Source organism: Mus musculus, chromosome 14 (genome assembly GCF_000001635.26).
Source record: "Mus musculus strain C57BL/6J chromosome 14, GRCm38.p6 C57BL/6J".
Classification (NCBI taxonomy): Eukaryota; Metazoa; Chordata; class Mammalia; order Rodentia; family Muridae; genus Mus; species Mus musculus.
In genome coordinates, this window is record NC_000080.6 from 61,400,353 (window position 1) to 61,423,944 (window position 23,592).

At 38.9% G+C, this 23,592-nt stretch overlaps 1 protein-coding gene across 1 annotated transcript in view; it reads right to left on the minus strand.

The window, feature by feature from the left end:
- The window catches only part of Kpna3 (karyopherin (importin) alpha 3), a 74,762-nt gene that overhangs the window by 35,167 nt on the left and 16,003 nt on the right, over positions 1-23,592 (minus strand). Inside the window, exon 2 of the mRNA NM_008466.5 lies at positions 2,646-2,690. Within this exon, the coding sequence (NP_032492.1) occupies positions 2,646-2,690 (45 nt within the window). The remainder of the gene's footprint in view (positions 1-2,645; positions 2,691-23,592) is intronic.

Sequence of the window (23,592 nt, forward strand, 5' to 3'; positions counted from 1 at the left end):
CAATTCACAGAAACATTAAATAGATAGATAAGCAAGCAAGCAAGCCATCTGTTGGGGGTCTGCTTCTGGATTTGGGTCTACTTCTGAGTTTTTTATCTGTTCCATGGATCCGTGTACCTGTCTGATAACAGTGAAGTACTGGTTACTATTTACTATGTACTCAAAAGCAATTTCTTGGTTGTTGTTTTTTTCCCCAAGACTATGTTAGCTATCCTAGAGTACTTTTTTGTTTGTTTGTTTTGGTTTTTTGAGACAGGGTTTCTCTGTGTAGCCCTGGCTGTCCTGGAGCTCACTTTGTAGACCAGGCTGGCCTCGAACTCAGAAATCCGCCTGCCTCTGCCTCCCGAGTGCTGGGATTAAAGGCATGCATCACCATGCCCGGCTAGAGTACATTTTATGATAAGCTTTTCTATGTCTACAAAAATTCTTGATTAAGATTTGATAGATAACATATTAAACCAACAGATTGATGTGGGCTAGCACTTTTACTATACTGGGGTTGCCCATTTATGAATATAGTATATTTAACTGTTTATATAAAATCTTCCTTCTATTTAGCATTTCATAGCTTACAGTATATAGATCTTATACATGTTATTATGTATTTATTTGTATATGTGCCAATACATGTGTGGAGGTCAGAGGAAAACTCACAGGAGTTGATTCTTTCCACCTTGTACATCCTGAAAAATCAAACTTGGGTCATCAAGGCTTGCCAATGAAAGAAAGCCTTTACCCAGTAAGCCATCTTGCCATCTCCCACATTTTAGGTATCTTCTTTTCTTTAGAGCAACTATAAATAGTATTGTTTTTAATTGTGCTCCTGCATATTATTAGTATACTATGATTTTTATTTTTATGAACTGAACTTCATGCTTATAAAATTCATTTATAGACTAGATGTCTAGATCTTCTAACCTTTTTTTTTTTTTTTGAGGTTATATATTCCCGGGGTTGGCCCTTAAACCCACTATATAACTAAGGATGGCTTTGAATTCCTGATTCTCCTGTCTACAAGTGCTAGGATTACTGGTATGCAGCATCGTGACTGTTTTATGTGGTGCTGCGATAGAATAAGGGCTTCTTCTTATATGTTAGTAAGCATTCTACCTACCAACTGATCTACATTATCAGTCCTAAGTGCTTTAAAGTGAATACTTTAGGATTTTTCCATAGATAATTTTGTCATAAACAAAGTTATCTTTTCCTTCCTATTCTTCTGGCACTGACTATAACTTCCAACAATATAATTAACAACAGTAAGAATGAATCCTCCTGACCTGCTGCCAAATCTTAGGGAAAGCTTTCAGTCTTTCACCATTAAATACAAAGTATGTGGTTATTCTTCATCAAAATGTGGTAATAACGCCTCTCATTCCTAATGTGTTCAGTATTTAATCAGGAATGAGCATTAAACTTTTGTAAAATGCTCTGCCCAAACTGATAAAATCTTATGATTTTTCTTACATACCTAACAAGAAGAAAGTTCAGGGAAAGGTTGTGGTGGTTGAGTAAGAATGTCTTCCACAGGCTCATATATTGGAACACTTAGGGCGTGGCAACTGTTTGAAAGGATTAGGAGGTATGGCCTTGGTAGAGGAAAGGTGTCACTGTGGGGGTTTTGAGGTTTCAAATACCCAAGCCAGGCCCATTGGTTCTCTCTTCTTTCTTTTGCCTCCAGATCTGCATATAGAACTCTTCCCTTCTCCAGCACCATATCTGCCTGTGTATGTCTGCTTCCAGAGAACCATGCTCTCCACCATGATGATAATGGTCTGAACCTCTGAACTGTAAGCCAGCCTCAATTAAATGATGCCCTTTATAAGAGTTGTCATGGCCATGGTGTCTCTTCACAGAAATAGAACATTGACTTTTTTTAAACCATTGTTTTATTCTGTTTGGAGGGTTTTTTGAGACAGCCCACAAACTCAGGCTAGCCTTAAACTTATGGCAATTCTGTCTCAACCTTCCAAGTATTGGGATCACAGGTTTGAGCTATGGTACCCAGTTCAACCTGTAATATTTTGTATAGACGGTGTGTGTGCATGTGGTAGTGCACAGGTGGAGGTCAAAGGTCAAGCTGAGGGAGTTAGTTTTCTCCTTATAAACATGAGGATAAAAATCAGGTTGTCAAACTTTGTGGCAAGTGCCCTTACTTGTTGAGCTACCTAAGTGCCTCAAAACATGGGATATTTTTTAAAAGAATTACTTTAAGAAGTCAAACAACTAATTGAAATACTGAATCTGCTCAGCCAAATGAGGCATGTTGCTAAAAGTAAGACTTTAACTTTTCCTTACTTTTAGCTTACCTGATCAATCAACCACTACCAACAGATTTTAAGTTTAATATAATGTGTCAAAGTGGAGAAAATTACTATTACCAGTAATAAAAGTTTTAAGCTGATTCTCATAAACTTTCACTGAACATTTACATTCAGTTAATAGCTTTGTCATTTTTCAGCTAGTGACTTTAGATGGCCCGATCTCAATCTTCCTGCCTCTACCTCCCAAAAGCTGAGATTACAGGAGTTAGGTGCTATATCTATCTATCTATCTATCTATCTATCTATATATATATATATATAATATATCCCTAGCCAGTCTTAGTTGTTTTTTATTTTTTTAAAAATACATAGTCCCCTTACCTTCCGGAGTTCAACTGTCACTTCATTTCTGTGTCTTCGCATCGTCTAAAAAGAAAAATAAGATTACTTTAGTACCAAAATTTTAATACTGCTGATATGTGAACTGGTGTCTTCTTTTTAGAACCAAAATAATCTTTTTTGAACAGTTTTTGAGGTTCTTTTTTTTTTATTTTATATGTTATGCCTGCCTGAATATATGACTGTGTACAACTGCAGACAGTGCCCGTGGGGGGCAGAAGAGGGAACTGGATCACCTAGAACTAGTTACAAAAGAGTCTAAGCTGCCATGTGGGTGCTAGGAATTGAATTTGGATCCTCTGGAAGAGCAGCCAGTGCTCTTACTCCTGAGCCATCTCTCCAGCCCCCAACTTAATCTTAAAATAAAAATTTGATTCTTTTACTTAATCTGTTTTTGAGACAAGCTCTTACTACATAGTTCAGGCTGGTCTTGAATCAAATTCTTCCTACATCAGCTTCCTCCCAAGTGCTAAGATCGCAAGCACACACCACTGCATCTACCTAATTCTTTTTAAACAATAAACAGTGATTAGCTAGAAAGCTGACAGTGTTGTATCAAATGTCTCTTGGTTGATTCATGTAAATTGTGATGTAGCTTGGCTACTAGTAATCCATCTTCTATCCAAATTGCACCCAGGTTTTGGTTTTGGTTTTGGTGGTGGTGGGTATGTGTCGGTGTAGAGTTATATCCTCTCTTTAGTGTATTAAATGTAGGAAATCTAAATAGCCTTACTCTCTCCTATCTTGTCTCCTGGCAAATACCATACAAAGCAGATCACCTTGAGACCTAAGCAACAAGGTGCCATTAAATTCTCAAAGAATTTGGACACAGAATCAACAATGTCCATATCCTCAGCCATAAACTACCTCATTCTTCCAGGAAATTATAGTTTTGCTGGAGTCAGCCAAATGAGGCTTATAACCAGTGAATTCTATTTCTTTACTCATAAAGTAACATGCAATTTGCTTTCTGATTACAGGCTTGTCATGCATGAGCAGCTACCTCTCGTGTTTCTGCTATCACGCCTTCCCTACCATGACGGATTCTATCCCCTCAATCCATGAATCAAAATAAATTCTGCCTTCTTAAGCTACTTCTTTGAGGTACTTGATCACGGTTACTCTAACAACGCATGTGATATAGACAGACTGCTGGAAATGGTCCTGTAGGAGGAATTTAAGAGAATTTAGAAATAGATGCTACAGAGCAATCAGCTATTCTGTTAGGAGCCTAGGAAATTAGAAATTAGAATGCCAGCAGAAATATCAACAATAAACACTGTGTTCATAAAGTTCCTTAGGGGAATTAAGGTTCTATAGGAACTAGGCCAAATGGCTATTCAAGTTACATTCTGGCACAAGAAAAAAAAAAAAAAAAAGACTACATTCTGCCTATGTTCTGGAAACTTTACAGATGCTGAATTGAATTAAAAAGTAGAGAACTAATTTGTTTGGAGAAGGAAATTTCAAGACACCCTAACTTCCAGACTATTGCATGAATGGTGTTTATTGCCTTTAACCTGGCTTCAGCAAGAATTCTGAACAGAAATAATGGGAGAAAGTGTTATTTGGTGAAGAAAGTAATGTTAAACTTAAAAGTGACAGATATGACAAAGATGCTATAAATGTTAAGGAGATTAGGGTAATAAAGAAGAAATTGCATATTGAATTGAAACCGTAAAAATGGTTTTTGTCCTTAAGAGTTGGCTCATGGTTCAAGTGTTTGCCAATCTTCAAGAGGATAAGAGTTTGATTCCTAGCACACATATTGGACAGCTCACAACTACCTGTAACTCTAGTTTCAAGAAATACATCCTTCTCTTCTGGTTTCTGAAGATACCTTCACACCCATGGTGCCTTAATGGCAAGATCCCATCCATCAAAGGCTCCACGTTGTAAAACTGAAAATCTGTTTGAAAAACTTTCATTTGAAGCAGAGTGCCTAAACAAGAAAGCCTCTGTTAAGAGTTCTCTGCTCGAAACTGGCTGCCTAAAGAAACATACTGCCTGAGCTAAGCCATGAAGACATGTGTCCACTGCAGTCTTGGTCTAAGCGGTCTTTGACTATTCCTCAGACAAGCAGTACTACTTGGTGGCAAAATCCATATGGTTCCAATTTTGCAGGCATGTAAAATACAAGGTCATGCAGACTTACGCCAGTGTTTCAGAAGAGGTCAGGCAACATGTGGCAGAGTCAGATTCACTGCAAGAAGAATCTGTGAGGCCACTACATTAAGCTAAGGTAAACCCTACATTGCAATGAGGACTCCAGCATGCTGGAAATGTCAGGGATACAGGATGTCTATAAAAGGAAGCTATAAGGCCATGTGTGCTGCAAAGAGCAAAGCTGTAGAGTGGGGCCACCCAAAGTCCAGGGAGGCCCACACATCTCAGATGCCAGACATGGAACTGCTGAGAGTGGTATTTGCCCTTGGGATTCAGTCTTTTGGTCTTTCCATGCTGTCTCCATTCTTCCCTGTTTTAATAGGAATATTTATTCTGTGTCACTGTAGATTGAAAGTTAACTTCTTTTTAACTTTACAGGGACTCACAGTTAAGAGACTACCTTGAGTCTCAGAAAATTCAACTGGACTTTTGAACAAAGCTGGAACTCTAAGACTATGGATGGAGCTTTCCAAAATGGGCTAAATGCATCTGAACATACATCTATGAGGAGCCAAGTAGCAGGATGTTATAATTTGAGTATGAAATGTCCCCTACAATCTCATATAACTACTAAATTCAGTTTGCCACTCTTTACTTTCCAAACAAGTCAGAAACTGGAAGAATGAACTTTAAAAATGATTCAATTATATACTATTAAGGACCCCTTCAGATTTAAAGACAAAGATGAGTGTTAAAATACTTGATTTTTTTTTTTTTAAACTAGAGCTGCTGGACTCTGGCAGGGAAGGGGGAAGTAAAACAAGAAGGAAGTAACAAAGAAGAGAAACTGTTAGGTGCAGGAGAAATGGCCTAGTGTTTAAAAGCACTTGTTGCTCTTACAAAAGACCCAGATGTGAGTCCCAGCATCCATATTGGGGATCACAACTGTCTTTAACTCCAGTTCCAGGGGATCCAATGCCCTCTTCTGGCATCTGTTGGTGCTTGTATGCCACAGACAGATACACAGACAAAACATACATAAAATAAAAACCAATTTCAGGAAAAAAAAATACAAATTGATAAAAACTGAAAAAGAACAATGAAACAAAGTTCTCTCTCTGAAAGTAAAATCAGCATAACTGACAAAATACTGAAAGAAAAAACACCAAAAGTACAGACAAAGGAGGACATAAACTACTTATACAGCAAATCAAGACAGAGAACTACAGTCTATAACATCACAAGAATAAGGAATAACTGGAAACACACATATATTTATTTAGATGAACTGGGAGAACTTCCAAAAAACAAACTATATCTTACCACCTAACAGAGAAAGTAAGTTAACAATACTATAACTAAAACTGTAATTTAAATTTGTTTCCTGTCAAAGCTCAGAGGATTTAAATGGAGAAGTTTTCTGAAGTTGGGGGTTGGGGGGTGGCAGAACCACAACATCAGTTATCCACATTCACTGGCTGGTTTTGTGTGTCCACTTTACACAGGCTGGAGTTATCACAGAGAAAGGAGCTTCAGTTGGGGAAATGCCTCCATGAGATCCAGCTGTGGGGCATTTTCTCAATTAGTGATCAAGAGGGTTGGCCCCTTTGTGGGTGGTACCATCTCTGGGCTGGTAGTCTTGGGTTCTATAAGAAAGCAAGCTGAGCAAGCTAGAGGAAGCAAACCAGTAAGTAACATCCCTTCATAGCCCCTGCATCAGCTCCTGCTTCCTGGCTTGCTTGAGTTCCAGTCCTGACTTCCTTTGGTGATGAACAGCAGTGTGGAAGTGTAAGCCGAATAAACCCTTTCCTCCCTAACTTGCTTCTTGGTCATGATGTTTGTGCAGGAATACAAACCCTGACTAAGACACCACATCTTTCTAAAAAATAAGACAAGAGTATTGCAAGTCAATATCCTCTCTGCATATAGATATGAAAACTCTTAACAACAAAAAAAAAACAAATAATATTCAATATATAGTAGCTCTTCCATACCAGGAGTTTTACTTTCCAAGTCTTTAGTTACCCACTGTCAACTGCAGTCTAAAAATATTAAATGGGGGATGGGGTGATGGGTCAGTAGTTAAGAGTGTTGGTTGCATAAGTATGAGGACCTGAAATTAAAACCCTAGATCTTACTACACACACACACACCCTGGGTATGACCACACACGCCTGAAGACCCAGCATTAGGAGGAGGTAGAGACAGGCTGGCCCAGCAACTCAATAGCCAGCCTAGCTAAAATGACAAGTTTCGGGTTCAATAAGAGACTCTGCTTCAAGGAAATAAAGCAGATAGTGATAGAGCAGAAAATCCAAGTCCTCCGCTGGTCCCTACTCATATGCCAGTAAGCACATACATGTTTACACAAATGCATATAATATACAAATCACAAAAATAAACTAGTCTATACCATTCTGAGCAGCACGATAAAATGCTACTCCTTGACCAACACACAATACATCCCTTTGTACTATCTGCCTGGCTGTTACTTAACACCATGTTAGCTATCACATCAACTGCTGAGGCACTGCTCTGTGTTCAGGTAAGCCTTATGTGGTATTCCAATGCTATATTAAAACCCCCAATGGTCTCTATAACCTCACCTCATTTCACCTAATCTCATCATGTAGGCACCTCAAATCATCACAGAAGTACAATATGATAAGGTATGTTAGGATATATATGTCACATAAAAGTTATTACAATATATTGTTATAACTGTTTTTTAACTTTTGGTAATCTCTTACTGTTCCTAAATTGTTAAATTAAACTCAAATCATCAGGATGTCTATATAGGAGGAAAGTAAGTTATATACAAGGTATACTACTATATACAAGGTATACTACATGGTTTCAGGCATCAGTAAAGACAGCACATAATCATGGCAGGTACAGAGGGACAAAATGTACAAAAAGAAATATACATCATCAGCAAATGGGCTTTATTCCAGAATCCAAGACTGCTTCTGTATTTGAAAACTAATCACTGTGAACCATATTAACAAACAAAAAAGATAAACGTATTTGAAAAAACTATACCCAGCTGAGCATGGTGGTACATATCTTTAATCCCAAACTCAGTGGAGTCAGAGGCAGGCTGCTCCCTGCAGTGGAGTTCCAGGCCAGCCAGGGCTGCATAGCAAAATATTGCCTTAAAAACAAAACACTAAACCCATTCATAATAAAGTCTTTCAAAAAAAAAATTGCAAAAGAACTCCAAATCAAATAAAAGCAGAAAAAAAACTATTATTAACATACTTGAGAGTTGTCACAAGTCTGAAAATTTTCCTCCTAAGACTAAGAACAAGATGAAGATTCCACTCAGTTATTACTCTGCATTATAATCCTAGGAGTTCTTGGTACCAGAAGGCAAAATAAGGTAAGAAAAGGAAGTAAACACAACCTTTCCCTCCTGGAAATTCATTATTTAGGGTACTTTGTCATGATACAGAAAAACTGATTATGAATTTAAAAACAGACTTCAAATGCTTACCAATTGACATCATGTACGATTCTTGTGATTTTAAAACTGGTTGTCAATTTATTAAATGAAGGTATAGCCACATAGCTGGTAAAGTACTAATTATTCTCAGTGCTACAATAGGCCCCGCATTCATTCTTCTCCAGGCAGCTTCACTTTTTATTGACTGAACAGTCTAGGGTATGTCTGTAAGGGTGTTTTCACTGGACAGTAACATCTGTTGGTAAGCTGAGTGAAAACTATCTATCACTATCACAGGTGGGCGTAGAACATAAAGGCAAAGGATGGGTAGATTTTAGCCTAGCTCTGGGACATCTTCCTTCTCTGCCTGTGAGCACACTTCCTATCCTCTGGACTCACAGCAGTCTGCCCACCCTTGCCTCCCTTCCTGGGACTACAGCCTCACTCTGAGGCACACTGCTGGCTTTCCTGGTTCTCTACCCAGAAAACAGGCATTGTGGAACTTCTCAGCTTCCACAATGAAGCCACTGACACCAGCACATCTCCTCTACCATCTACTTACCTTATCTCCTATCAGTTCTGCTTCTCTGGAGACCACTACAATAATCCTTACTTGGAAACTCTCCAAACTTAAAAATGTAGGCTTGAGGTTTGGATTATGAAGAACCAAAGTGTGACAACGCTACTGCAGAGAGTTTTAAGAAAACTTCTCAAGTAATTCTTAATAACACAAAACAGTAACTTCTGGAATAAGGTCTGAGAGGGCTGCTTTTCCTTAACTACATTTTGTTTAAAACAAACAAAGCTGTAATACTGAACAGCAGCAGTATCAGGTTAAGCCTGAGGAAAAGTTGAAAGAGCATGTGAGAAGGAAGTTACTATCCACTGCACGTTGGGAACAAAAATAAGTCCTACCCCAGACCAAAGCTGAAGAGCTAAACACTAAGACTTACTTAGAACTTCAAAATGGTCTCAACAGACTGTTTCTGATACAGGCAGATTGCACGTTTACTAAATGAAAGTAGCCCCTGAAGATTAATCATGTCCCTATGTGCTAGGAAATAAACCACAATAAACAGAATCATAATAAAAGATCAGGCCGGGAAGTGGTGGCGCAAGCCTTTAATCCCAGCACTTGAGAGGCAGAGGCAGGTGGATTTCTGAGTTAGAGGCCAGTCTGGTCTACAGAGTGAGTTTCAGGACAGCCAGGGCTACACAGAGAAACCCTGTCTCAAAAAAAAAAAAAAAAAAAAAAAAAAGATCAGAACAAATGGCAAGAACAAAATAATAATCCTCATCTCTTTTGGATCTATAATACTAGAATTAAGCTATAAAATGTAAAAATACTAACTTAACTGATAGTTAATTTTATAGTAGTTTTGTTGTGGTTCAATACAGATTTTGTTAAGTTTAAAATAAATCAGAGGAGGGGCATGAGACGGCTTGGCAGGTAAAAGCAATTTGCCACCCAAGTCCAATCCCTAGGACCTGCAGAGGGCACAAGATCTTTGTGTTCACAGAGGAGCACTAGGGAAACTAGGAATGTTAAACACAAGGCTGCCTCTTCAAAGGAAGAAATGCATAAACTGTTTTCCACCCAGAAGGCTGGGAATGGATGTGGTTAAGAGCCTGGTGAACCCTGCACTATCTGTATGAATGAGGCTACACCAGGTCCTCCCCTCCCCTCAGGGCCCTTAAGATGGTACATGTAATCTATCTATACAATCTGTTTTTATGGAAAAGGTGACATGTACTTTGAAAAGAGTTCCAACGTAACTAATGCTTAAGCTTTAACTGTACACAAGATTATGTTACACCAAGAAACGTTTTTTTTCCAAATTGAGTTGTACTTAAATATGCCTAAAATAAACTTCCTAGCAGCAGATTCTAGAAGTTTGAAACAACAAGAGCTACCGAGTCACACTGAACCAGACTTCCTTCTTCCTAGATGTGGTGTTTGCAGAGACTCTTCCCACAGACCCACACTGTAGCAGAGAACCAACTCTCACAAGTTGGTTACATAAACACACACACACACACAAATAGATAAAAAGTTAAATAAGTTAGAAGGAATTTACCAATTAGGAGTTCAGTGTAGTGATACATGCCTGGGATTCGGGCACTCTGGTGGCTGCATTAGGAGGATCCTAATTTCATGTGTAATATGTGCTTTATACTGAGATTCTGTGGAAAGGGAGGAGGGAGGAAGGAAGGAATAAGGGAGAGGAGGGGGAAGAGAAGGGAAATGAGAAAGAATAAACACAAAGAAGAGAAGAGGGAAAAGAAGGGAGCAAAGACCAGTAAATACAAGACATAAAAATAAAGGAAAAAAGGAAGAAAAAAAACCAACAACCCAGAAGGTTCAATAAATTATTTAATATCCTGTTTACTCAAGATCTAAAGAGATAAAAGCAATGAACAGAAGCAGTATTTAAAGAGACAACAATTATTATCTACAACTGAAAGAAAAAGAGAAAGCTACATTTATGAAGTCAATGAACAGCCAGGTGTGATGATGTGACCCACCTTTAAACCCAGCACTCAGGAGGCAGAGGTAGGAATCCAGCCTAGTCTACAGAGGGAGTTCTAGGACAGCCAAGGCTATGCAGAGAGAAACCCTGTACCAAACAAAAACAAAAAAACAAAAAAACAGCATTTTAAAAAAAGAGTGAGAGGAAAGATGCCAACCTAAGTATAAAGTCAAAAACAAGCACACATCAGGATACAGGGCACCAGGGAAAAGGACTCTAAAAGGAGTTGGAGTGAAACAAACTATATCCAAAACCTGTCTTGTTTTGTTTTTTGGGTTTTTTTTTTTTTTTTTTTTGCCTGTAAGTGGGCTTTATAAATTTTATTATATATTTATTGGTCTTGTTTATTAACAATTTTATCTTTTAAAAACTATTGGCCCTTAATAAAAACTGGTGAGGAAAAAAAAAGGAGAGAGAAAAAGTTGAAAGCATAGTGTTAGCACAAACTTTCAGGTGGTTCTGGCATCAGAAGCCTCTGATGAACACAGCCGAAGAATCCACACTGAAAATAAACCCACCACTTCAGAAAAGACTAGACCACACACAAGTCACATACCTGTAAGCTAACTAAATCCAAACTAATACTACAGTCCTAGAGTATGGAATAAAAACTGTACCTCAATAAACAACATAAGCAGTCACATTATATGTGTTCCTTGATCTATCAACTGTTTCCCAAGCATTATAACTCAAGTTTTTAAGTCTTACTTGAGGAAAGGGAGGTGAAAGGCAAAAGAATTTCCAAATTCAATTTGGCTTTGCGGACTGTATAAGGACACAAACCTGCCCTCTGCAGTAGCCATAGGTAGGAATTAACTGCATGGTGTTATTTTGTGCTGGTGCCCTGTAAGGCCTCCACCAAACAAGCATTCATGTTTCATGGTATTCATTACAAAGCTACTTCTGAAGAGAGATGAAAGCCATACATAGGGCAATGAGACATCAACCTCCTAAAAGAACATTTTATCTTCAAACTCAGAATTGTATCAAAGAAGGAATGACAGAATTCCACTATCATCACAACTAAGTAAACTGAAGGATCCAGACAATGATTATCACTGATTTCTAACATCACAAATAGAATCTGACATCATAAACCTCATAAAAGAATTACATCCCACACCCCTCTGTTGGGAGGTTTGCATATCATATAAACCTAACAAGTGACTTGTTACTAGAAAAGACAGTAGATCTTTACAGTTACCACTTTAGTAATAAAAAGACAAGCGACAGCATTAAAGCATGGCAGATATGCTAAACAGTCATTTCTCCAAAGAAGGCAAACAATGACCAGTATACTTAGCAGAGAAACGCACATTCACCTGAGATGCAGCCCACAGGATGGCTAATTTTTGAAAAGGAGTTCTAGTGCTGCAGCTGAGGGGGAGAGCACATGCAAAAGCAGGTGGTATTAGAAAAAGGGAAAGTATGTGTTAGAAGGTCTTGGAGAAACTGAAACTCATCAACAAAAACAATGTTCTTATTATATAGTCATTAACTGCATAATAACAAAAGGACTAAAATACATACAAGCAACACCCAAGAACTGGAAGCCTCATACTATATAATCCCATCTCTATAAATACCCAGAATTGGCAATGCACAGGCGGGAAGATTACTATTTCTTGGGTACAGGGGAGTGGGCAATGTGAAGAAGAGGGGCAGGAAACAGCAGGTGAGGCTAAAGGATGTTAAGATTTCTTCTGTGATGGTGAAAACATTTTAACCTTGGTTTTGATAGTTCCACAACTCTTCAAATATATCAAAAGCTGCTGAGTAACACACAGTGAGTGAACTGAACGATATGTGCATTAAAGCTCCATAAACAAATAGAGTGTGACTTCTAGCTCAACAAGTATTACATACGCAAGTGTCCAGGAAGACGGGGAGCAACTGATGAATGTCAGTGCAACCACTTACATCCAATCTGGCAAAATTTGGTAACATTAAAAATCATCCTAAAAGACATTCAACTCTACTCAAATTCTTGCATGTATGTGTCACAAGACAAACACAAACAGTCTGAGGGCATCCCTGGTATGTAATACCAAAAAAAATTAAGGAACTGTAACACAATTATTTTTCAACACTAAAAGTTAATAAAGCTTTTTTCCACATTAATTTTGTGAAAAGCAAAATTAGTCACTACTATATACAATTTCTATATACAGGCATGTATGATAAATCTAAAACAGAAAAGTAATGGCTCAAACAAATTTGTGATGGGTATTTATTTCTGGGAGGGAAGCAATAGGGCCAGAGAGGAAAATATAGCTAGCTTTCAGTTTACTGGTTCTAGTTCTGAAAACAGGTATTGGATTCATAGAAATCCGATTTATTATTGCTTCAAGAATTATTGTCAATGCTATTTTTGAGTATGAAATATTACATGGTTTGTTTAAAGGGAAAAACAGCACTACTATGTGTTAAACACTGCTCTAGGCTGGGTCAGAAAAGCTCAGCAGTAGAGACAGCAGTTAGCTATTGCCCTGGGTTCATTCAACACCCAGCTCCCAAAGGTTCCCAAAATAAATGCATAAAGAATTGTGATCCACTGATAAAACGCCAACAAGCTACAGTCAGCAAAATACAAATAGTAAGAGATAACCATTATAATTCAATTCAGAGTGTAATCCTAAACAAATGAATAATAACAAAACCCCACTGATAATATGTATTAACACTTCTCTAGTGTCATCTTCCCATGCTACACTTGGTTTGAGTTAGTAATTCTCAAACTTTAGCCTATTCCAGAATCCTGTGGTTTATTAAAACAGACTACTGGCTCCACTCCAGAGTGTTTCCCAAGCACCAAGTCTGGGGCAGTATTAAAACGTTATATTTTTAAAAAGATCTCAGTACCAAGAGCAAATCAAACCAAGTAGGCAAGTACATAAAATATATTCAATACTGAAGGTATAAAATTTAAAGCTCCGCAGCTTCCATTGCAAATGTCTATTATAACTGTTCACTGAGTTATATAGACGTTCGTCTGGCTAATTTCCATGCTTTACGTTATTTGAAAGGTTTTTTTTTTAAATCATTAAGTTCATGAAATTTAAAAATAAAAAAATTTAAAAACAAAATAACCATCTCAAGTAAAGATACTGATATTATTAATTATGGAACCACACATTTACCTACTGCTCTAGGTTAACACACAAAATAAACAACAGAGTCATCACCAAATTACAGAGCATCAAAGTCCTACCGAACAGTTTTCCCCTAAGGAAAACCAAATGAATTATTCAGCAGATTACGTGTGCATGTACTAGTCAAACACATTAGCAGACGGCCCGAGGACGACACATCTGAGCTGGCCTGGGTTTTATTACTGATCCCTCACATGTACATACTGTGGTGTTTGGGGAAAGCTACTGTCTCTCTGTGTCTCCCTCTCCATCTCCCCTTCTCTCTTCCCCTTCCTGTCTGTTTCTTTTAAGGTTCCTAAGACCTATCATTCAGGTTATAGCAAAGGCTTCTAACAGGAGCAGTGCCTGTGGTATGCTGAAAGCTCCCAATATATATTAACTATAGTCATCACTATAGTGGCCACAACTCACACTCCCAACACTCCACCTGTAATGATCATATCTCATCTGTCTTCATATACTTCCACACTATTTACCAGCATCTTCTTGTGGTCAGTGTCATTTCTGACAGTCTCTCTTATAGCCACTAAAGACTGTCAAGTGACTTGGCTTAGTTTTTCTTTCAGGTCAAAATCCTGATTATATTACTGGTTTCTTCAACAACTATTCTAACAGCCTGTTCAAGAGGCTTGCCACACACAGATTTCCACTCTTAACTTTGAAATTTTCATTTCACTGACTCAAGATTCTGTGGCAATGTTTTTTGCTCAAGAAAACCACCTACAGTTTGGGCATGGTGGTGGTATGCCTTTAACCCAGCACTTGGGGAAGCAGAGGCAGATTTATGTGAGTGCAAGACCAGCCAGTATTGCAGGATTTTCCCTGTCCAATCACATTAGGGCAGTAGGAGGCTTGTGTTTGGACAGGAGAAGGGAGGTGGAGTGAAAAGAGTTAAGAGTTAGAGTGAGAGAGAGAGAGAGAGAGAGAGAGAGAACACGAACCAGAATGGAAGCTGCTGTGGAGTTATCAAAAGGTTGGAATAATTGGGTTAAAGCTTTATCATTATCATTTGGCTCTGAAATTATTGCATTGGCATCTTGTAAATTATGATTGATAAATAAATCTGATTGGCTAATTAAGCATTAAGAGTCTTGATTCTACCAGGCAATTAGGTGTTGAGATGGCTAGCCAGGGGTGCGTGGGGTGTTGCGTGAAAGCGAGAAGAAATGGGGGGGGGCATCCCAGAGATGGTTTGGTGGGAGCCATGTGGCCTCGTGGAGAGTTGGCAGGCAGAAAGAGTGAGTAAGATCAAGAGAGTTGCCAGTGGAGGCCCCACTGAGAGTTGGCCGGTTCATTATTTAATATTTCTTGCAACAAGTCAGGGTTACAAGTCAGGGTTATGTAGAAAATTCTTGTCTCAACCCACCCCAACCTGGGGGGAAAAAAAAAGAGCCAGCTACAAAAAGCTCTGTGGCTTATACTTAGAATCTGGCACTTGGGAAGCTGAGGCAGAAGGATCACAAGTTCAAAGCCAGACTAAACAACCTGTAATACCAGGCAGAGCCAAGGCAGGAGGACTGCTGCAAATGAGATACTGTTTAAACACACACACACACACACACACACACCCCTACAGATGTGTCGTTCTAATGATGATGAATTTTGTATTTCATTCGCAGATTTGTGATGTGTGCAACAGTTGACATGAAATGGGAAATTTTCTACTAAACGCTGTCAAACACTGTTTACCTTGGAAAGCCCCTGTCCTTAGAAGCAGCACTGAATTTGTCTTAGTCAGGGTTTCTACTTCTGCACAAACATCATGACCAAGAAACAAGTTAGGGAGGAAAGGATTTATTCGGCTTACACTTCCATACTGCTGTTCATCACCAAAGGAAGTCAGGACTGAAACTCAAGCAGGTCAGGGAGCAGGAGCTGATGCAGAGGCCATGGAGGGATGTTCCTTCCTCACTGGCTTGCTTCCCCTGGCTTGCTCAGCTTGCTCTCTTATAGAACCAAGATTACCAGCCCAGAGATGATCCCACCCACAAGGGGCCTTTCCCCCTTAATCACTAATTGAGAAAATGCCTTACAGCTGGATCTCATGGAGGCATTTCCCCAACTGAAGCTCCTTTCTCTGTGATAACCCCAGCCTGTGTCAAGTTGACACATAAAACCAGCCAGTACAATTGACCACTTTTCAACTTGACACACAAACACATCACTAGTAAGTCTCAACCCTTAGTTCTTATTCATCCCCAAGATCTAAACAACTTTAAAAGTCCTACAGTCTTTACATAGTAAAAGTTCAATCCCTTTAAAATATCCAATATCTTTTAAAATCCAGTCTTTTTATAATTAAGTCTCTTAACTGTGGGATCCACTAAAATACTTTCTTTTTAACAAAGTTTAATCAATGTTAAAATATGAAAATACTTTAATTCTTTTGAAATGTAATTCACATACCACATAATTCACCCACAGTACCTTACTGAGTTGAATTACCACCTCAATCATTATTTTAGAACATCCCCATCACACATAAAGAAACCCTATGTCCACTAAGAGTCAGTCCCTGTTGTCACAGAACCACCAATCTACTTTGGGGATCTACAGATTTGTAAATATGGATAGACAGTTTCAGATCTTCTGAAATCCAGACTTGAATCATCCCTTCAAGTGCAGCTTCCATTAAATAAACAGCTGATTTGGGAGTATTCCACAAGGCTACCAACCTTAAAATTCTTAGGCCCATAGTTCTCACCTGAGCTAATTAAAGTACCTCCTAGATCACCCCCAGAAATGGCCACAAATCGCATGATATTCCAAACTGAACTCAACATTGTCCTCTCATCTACTTTGTCCTATTTGTAAGTAATAAAGCAGGATATGCAACTATCTACAAAGTTTTTCGGAGGAGTATTAAACGTTAGTATGAGCACCTGTCACTTTACAAAGCAGCTACTTATCAATGTTTATTACCATGTTTTGTTCTCCACAGTCTGCAACTTGGATTTCCAATTTTAGACCCCCTTTCTTCTACTCATTAAGTTTTTAATCTTAATAGTTTTATTTTAAGTTTTAGCAAACCTGCCTGGTCTATTTTAGTTTCAGTGTCTGCATGTTACTTAGGCTTATTTTCTTGTGTTTCATAATTTTGAATTATGAGGTTGGGATAGTCTCTGCTTATGCTAATGAGACTATGCAAAATTTGAAACATTTAGCTTCTAGTAGTGATCAAAGCAAAAGGCAAATGATGTAGAACCTAAATATCAAAATACACAATAGTCTGAATATATAATCATGCAGTACACAACAATGCAGCACATATCTGGTACTCACTCCGTAACAAAAATTTCCTATCATCTACTGTCAAGGTAGCTACTGCAATGCTGATGTCACAATGTATGCTGGCTAGTTTTATGTCAACCTGATACAAGCTAGTAAAATAAATTCTTATTTATTTTAAATTTATTTATTATTAAATTTATTTCAAAATCAGAGAGTATTAATGTGCTTACACAATTGTATATACTGTGCTTTATCCAACTGGCAGGGTGGTAGGTTTATTTACACTAACTAGCATCGCCACCACTGAGTGAGTATGTATTATATGTCTTAGTTAGGAGTACTACTGCAGTGATAAAACACATCTGAGAGGGGAAAAAAAGCTCAAGGGAGAAAATGTCTTAAAATCAGGCTATAGGCAAGCCGATGTGGTATATCGTAATTAGTGATGGATGTGAAGGGCCGAGGCCATTGTGGTTGGTGCCACCTCTGGGTTAGTGGTCCTGGGCTGTATAAGAAAGCAGACTTAAGCCATGAGGAGCAAGCCAATGAGCAACACCCCTCCATAGCCTCTACATCAGGTTCCTGCCCTGATTGAGTTCCTGTCCTGCTTTCAATAATGAATTGTTAGATGAAAAGTGTGAAGGAAATAAACCTTTCCCCAAACTGCTTTGGGCTGCTATGTTTTATCACTGCAACAGTAAACCTAAGACACAACATAATATAAACTCAGTTGTGGTGATACTAGCTAGAGTAAATAAACCTAACATCCTACCACTGGATAAAGCATAGGATAGTCAATTACGTAAAGTACATTAGCACTCATTGGTAACTCACAAGTACATTACTAGACTATGAATTTATTTTACTATACTTTGTAACCCACCCCTTTTACTTATACTGTTCACCTGAAGAACTGTCCAGATTGCCTCGACTGCTGTGACAAGTCCCATCCTGATCACCCTGATCGTGGACGGGAGCTTCTGGTAACAGCAGATAAAAATCTGTCAGAAGGAAGATCATCTGCCTCCTTCTTGCCTGGCCGTCCCTCTGCTGAGCTAGGCTGCCCTGTTGCTGCTGCAGGGCTGGCTCTTCCCGTCCCTGCCTTCACATCTGTATTTCTATGCTTTCATCATGGATTAGTGGCTCTTCAAGAACCTTCCTAGCTTCAGAAGCCAGATTGGAACTGCAGAGTCACACAGCCTTGTGGACTGAGCACCTAGTGGCTGTCCCCATCCTTTCCCTCCCAGTGAGAGACAGCTAGCTACCTTAGGACTACTCCAGCTGATGAAGCCCCCACCTCAAGGATGGAGAAACTACTAGAATCTCAGCCTTTCAGATGTGATTCTCTGTTGTCACTATTTTAAAGCTAATGTAAGTAAAATTTCTTGGTTCTGTCCCTGACTGAAACTACTGTAGTAGATGTGCCATTCATTCCAATAACAGCCTCATATACTTCATGTCTACTATCTCTTAACACTATCAAGAAGCCATACCGTTTTACTGGCCACACTATCTAGTTCACAGAATGACAATATTACCTAGCAATTTCTCAGAACATGTTCCTGCAGTTAAGCAACCCAACTAAATAATCAGTAATCATTATACTAAAATTAATTACATTAAATTTTCTTCATTACTAAAATTTTATTGTAAAGAACTTGCAAATGAACAAACACACAGCAAGACCAGCCACACCCAGTCTTTACATCTCAGTGACCTTCCACGTGGCTAGAACAGCCAGTCTGAAACCATGGAGCTTCACTGTAGTCTCACATCAAATATTCACTGTATTATCTAGCTTTATGTATGTCAACCTGACACAAGTTAGAGGCACCAGAGGAGAGGGAACCTCCACTGAGAAAATGCCTCCCTAAGATCAGGCTGTGGGCAACCCTGAAGAACATTTTCTTGGGAGAGAGGGCCCAGCCCACTATGGGTAGAGCCACCCCTGAAATGTTTAAGAAAGCAGGTTGAGCAGGCCAGTAAGCAGCACCCTCCATGGTCTCTCTGCATCAGCACCTGCCTCCAGCTTCCAGCCCTGATTTCCTTCAATGAAGTACTACGATACAGAAGTGTAAGCCTTTACTCCCCAGCGTGCATACACACACACACACACTCAGGGAGGGGGGGAGCTAAAATGACATAATCAAATAGATGTCCATCTTCTTGCATGTCTTGTAAGTTCTTCACCTACATTTAGTGCTTCCTGAACACCAAATACCCTTAAAAAAAAAAAAAAAAAAAAAAACTGGTGCTACAGTGTCATCTCAAGAAGATAAGCATTTTTACTTTAACTCAAAAAGTATTGTCTAGAGGGGCTGAAGAGATGGTTCAGTGGTTAAGAGCACTTGCTGCTCTTCTAGAGGACCTGGGTTCAGTTCTCAGCATCCACATGGGACAGCTCACAACTGTCCAGGGGTTCTGATGTCTTTGCCCTACTTGGGCAGAATATACCCATAGACAGACAGACACATACACACACATCCCTCTACAATTAAAAAGAAAAAGAAGAAAATGTATTAAAAAGTACTGTCAGTATGAGAAATAGGAACAGTCAAACCTCCTTTTCCATCAAGTCCTTTCCATCTGTTCGTTTAAAAAAAAAGTAGCAGTGATGAACACAGTTAACAGCAATCTAATCAGAAACCTGAAACTGGGCTGGAGAGATGGCACAGTGGTTAAGAGCACTGGCTGCTTGCTCTTCCAGAGGTCCTGAGTTCAATTCCCAGCAACCACATGGTGGCTCACAACCATCTGTAATAGGATCTGATGCCCTCTTCTGGTGTGTCTGAAGATAGCTACAGGGTACTCTTATAAATGAAATAAATAAATCTTTTAAAAAAAGAAACCTGAAACTATGTCAACTTGCAATCTGCTATAGCTCACTGCATCTTAGACACTAACTATAACTTAAAACTAAAAGAGACAGAGCACCGACTTCCTTTAATAAGTAAGCTTTGGATGACTTAGTAGTTAAGAACATGGCATTTCACAACAATCAGCAACTCCAGTCCCAGGGGATCCAACACCCTCTTCTAAACATCTCACGTACCAGCACTCTGTGGCTCATACAGGACTCTATGGCTCAAGGATTTAAAATCTTAGAGCAGTATTGTGGAATGATTCAATTTAAGAAGAATGCTAATCAAATTTTTAAAAGAACAAATACAAACCCTCCAGAACACAAATAAAAATTAAATGATTATAACTATTTCTGTCATCTTGATTTGATGACAGTTCATGATATACACGTGAATGACAAAATGTGTGTTCTTATATGCAGTTTGTCATTATGTTAGTTATCCATCAGTAAAGCTATTTGAAAATAAAACTTAAGTGAATAAAACCTGATACAAACTGAAAAAAAAAAAAACCCACATATTTTGCAGGCTAATTTTATGTCAACTTGAAAGAAGGAAACTTCTATTTTAAAATGTCTCCCTCCATATGATCCTGCTGTGGGGCATTTTTTTAATAAGTGATTGATGTGGTCGGGCCCGGCCCATTATGGGTGGGGCCATCCTCAGGCTGGTGGTCCTGGGTTCTGTAAGAAGGCAGGCTGAGCAAGCCATGGGGAGCAAGCAAGTAAGCAGCTCCCCTCCATGGCCTCTGCATCAGCTCCTGCCTCCTGGTCACTACACTGCTTGAGTTACTGCCCTGACTTCCTTCATAATGGACTACAATGTGTAAATACAAACAAATAAACTCTTTCCTCCACAACTTTGCTTTTGGTTATAGTGTTTCATCATAGCAATAGAAAGCTTTATATATCTATGTGTCTTCTTAGGCATTAAAGTCCTGACAATGGACAGATGCCCGAGTTGAAGAGCAGGAAGATGGTGACATTAATGGGACTGGTATGAGGAGAATGAACAGTGCAAGTTCTCATTAAAACAGACCACAGAGGCCTTCCACAACCCACAGTATATGTCTGAAGACTTTCTGACTTACTCCATCTTCTGTGACTCATCATTGTTCAGCGGCATGCTCAAGTAATAAATGAATGTACTAACACGACTCTACCTTTAAAACACAAAAGCTCTCAGAAAATCATGAGAGCTATAGCTGTGGTCGATACAGACTTTTACAGACCCCAGGTAGTTGTCAGTTTGAGTCTTTTGTTAAAAAAAAAAAAATCTGAGACAGTATGGTAGTTTTTGAGGCAGGGTTTCATTATAAATCCTGGGCTGGCCTCAAATGCAGTGACCCTCACTGTCTCAGTCTCTCAAACTTGAATGGCAGGTGTTCAATACCAGGCTCAGCAAAGATAATGCCTTTTGCTCCAGTTTGTCTGATAACTTTTGCTGGCTCAGTATCTGTTTCCAGTACTGTTATTTGTTGGCATTGACTAGATCTATATTTATGATTCAGACAATTTTTTGGGTGAATTTTAAATAATCAGATGTAGTTCAACTTTCACTGTTCACCACATATGGCTCTAAGTACTAATATCAAGGGTGATCCAATGCTACAAGGAGACATGAGTAGGTCTACCATTCTAGCTATGTAACCTTGGACTACAGAGAACTCAGCAAAGAAACAATCATACTACAATCACTATCTTTGAGCCAGTATAGTAAAAGTATTTTTCCTAATAGGTCTTTGTATTAATTGTATATGTATATTTACCATGTGGGTGCAGAAGCCTACAGAGCCCAGAAAATGGCATTGGATTCCCTGAAACTAGAGTTGTAGGCAGTTGTGAGCCACCATGTAGGTCAACCAAACTCCAGTCCTCTCCCAGAGTAGTAAGTACTCTTAAATGTTTTGCCGTCTTTCCAGCCCAATAGTTCTTTAATCTTTTATCTTTTTAAAAAATGTTAGGTATATCTATTCAGACTATCCAACTTGTGCTTTATCCTTCTACTCAATTACAACGTGAATACCAGCATAAAATATATGTTACATACAAAAATCTGAAGGTCCACAATGTACATACTACAAATTAATGTTTCAACTTTCGAATCTCTTGCATCTTTTATTGAAGATGCTTGAGGACCTAGTGTGGTGTGCATGCCTTTAATCCCAGCAATTATGAGGTATAGTCTCTAAAATTTCAAGACTAGCTTAGTGACATAGTGACTTCCAGGTCAGCCAGGACTCCACAGTGAGACTGTGCTTCAAAAGAGTCAAAGAAGCTGGGCATGGTGGCACACGCCTTTAATCCCAGCACTCAGGAGGCAGAGGCAGGCGGATTTCTGAGTATGCAGAGAAACTCTGTCTCGAAAAACAAACAAACAAAAAGGGTCAAAGAAAGAGAAAGCAAAGAAAAAATGCTGATTACGGCTGTAACAGAACTCAGTTGCTAGTGGTTTGCCTTGTATCCATGAGGCCCTGGGTTCAAGCCCCAGCACTGACTAATAAGTGCTGACTTTACTTGTTTTTTTTTAAGTCTAACAACCTCAGTTATATGAAAAATAATTACAGTCCAAACAGACATTCTGCCACACTTTTTTATGTTCTATTGTATCAGTGTTTGTCTTCTTGTAGGGTAATCAAAAATCTAAAGTAGTCACTAAATTTCTATACTGGCTTTTCATGTTAGGTTTCCTCATCAGAAACTGCCTTCTGCAACGTAATCCTTTTGGAATACCCTATCACTAGAAGCCCTGGCATGCAATATATGTGCACAGGTGTTTACCCAGCACTACAGACTGACAGGATCTGACGGATCTTAGACATGTGTGGACTTGCTCCCTTTTCTAGGATTTCCACTGTTGTGTCTCTAGAACTCTAGTTTTATAGTTCACACCAGCAATAGTGTGTACTCTGTCCTAAACAACAGGATTATAAGGAACCCGTAGACAAAACCCCACCAACTTATAATTTCACCAAATAGCCATTTGTTTTTTAAGAATAGGAACCAAAGTTAAATATGTTTTTTAATTCTCCAGTGCTTTAGAACATTTTAAATTAGGGTTACTATTGCTGTGACACCATGACCAAAAAGACAAGTTAGAGAGGTAAGGGTTTGTCTTAATTTCTGCATTGTAGTCCATCACTGAAAGAAGTCAGGGCAGAAACTCAGTCAGGAATAGAGGCAGGAGTTGATGCAGAGGCCATGGAGAGCTGCTGCTTACTGGCTTGTCCCTCATGGCTTGCTCAGCCTGGTTGCCTATAGAACCCAGGACCATAGACCAGGGATGGTCCCACCCACAATAAGCCAGGCCTTCCTCCATCAATCATCAATTAAGAAAATTCTATATAAGCTTGCCTGATCTTATGGAGGCATTTTCTCCTTTGATGCTCTCTCCTGATGACTGTAACTTGTGTCAAGTTGACATAAACCTAGCCAGTACATCTTTCTTGCCCAGTCTGGTCTTGAACCCCCAACTTCTTGCTTTCATCTGAATGTAGAGATGCCAAGTATGCACAAATAGGTCTAAATATCTTTTTCCTTTTAATAATAATGGCTTTTATTCATATGTAACTCATTACATGAAATTCAACCTTTTAAAATATAA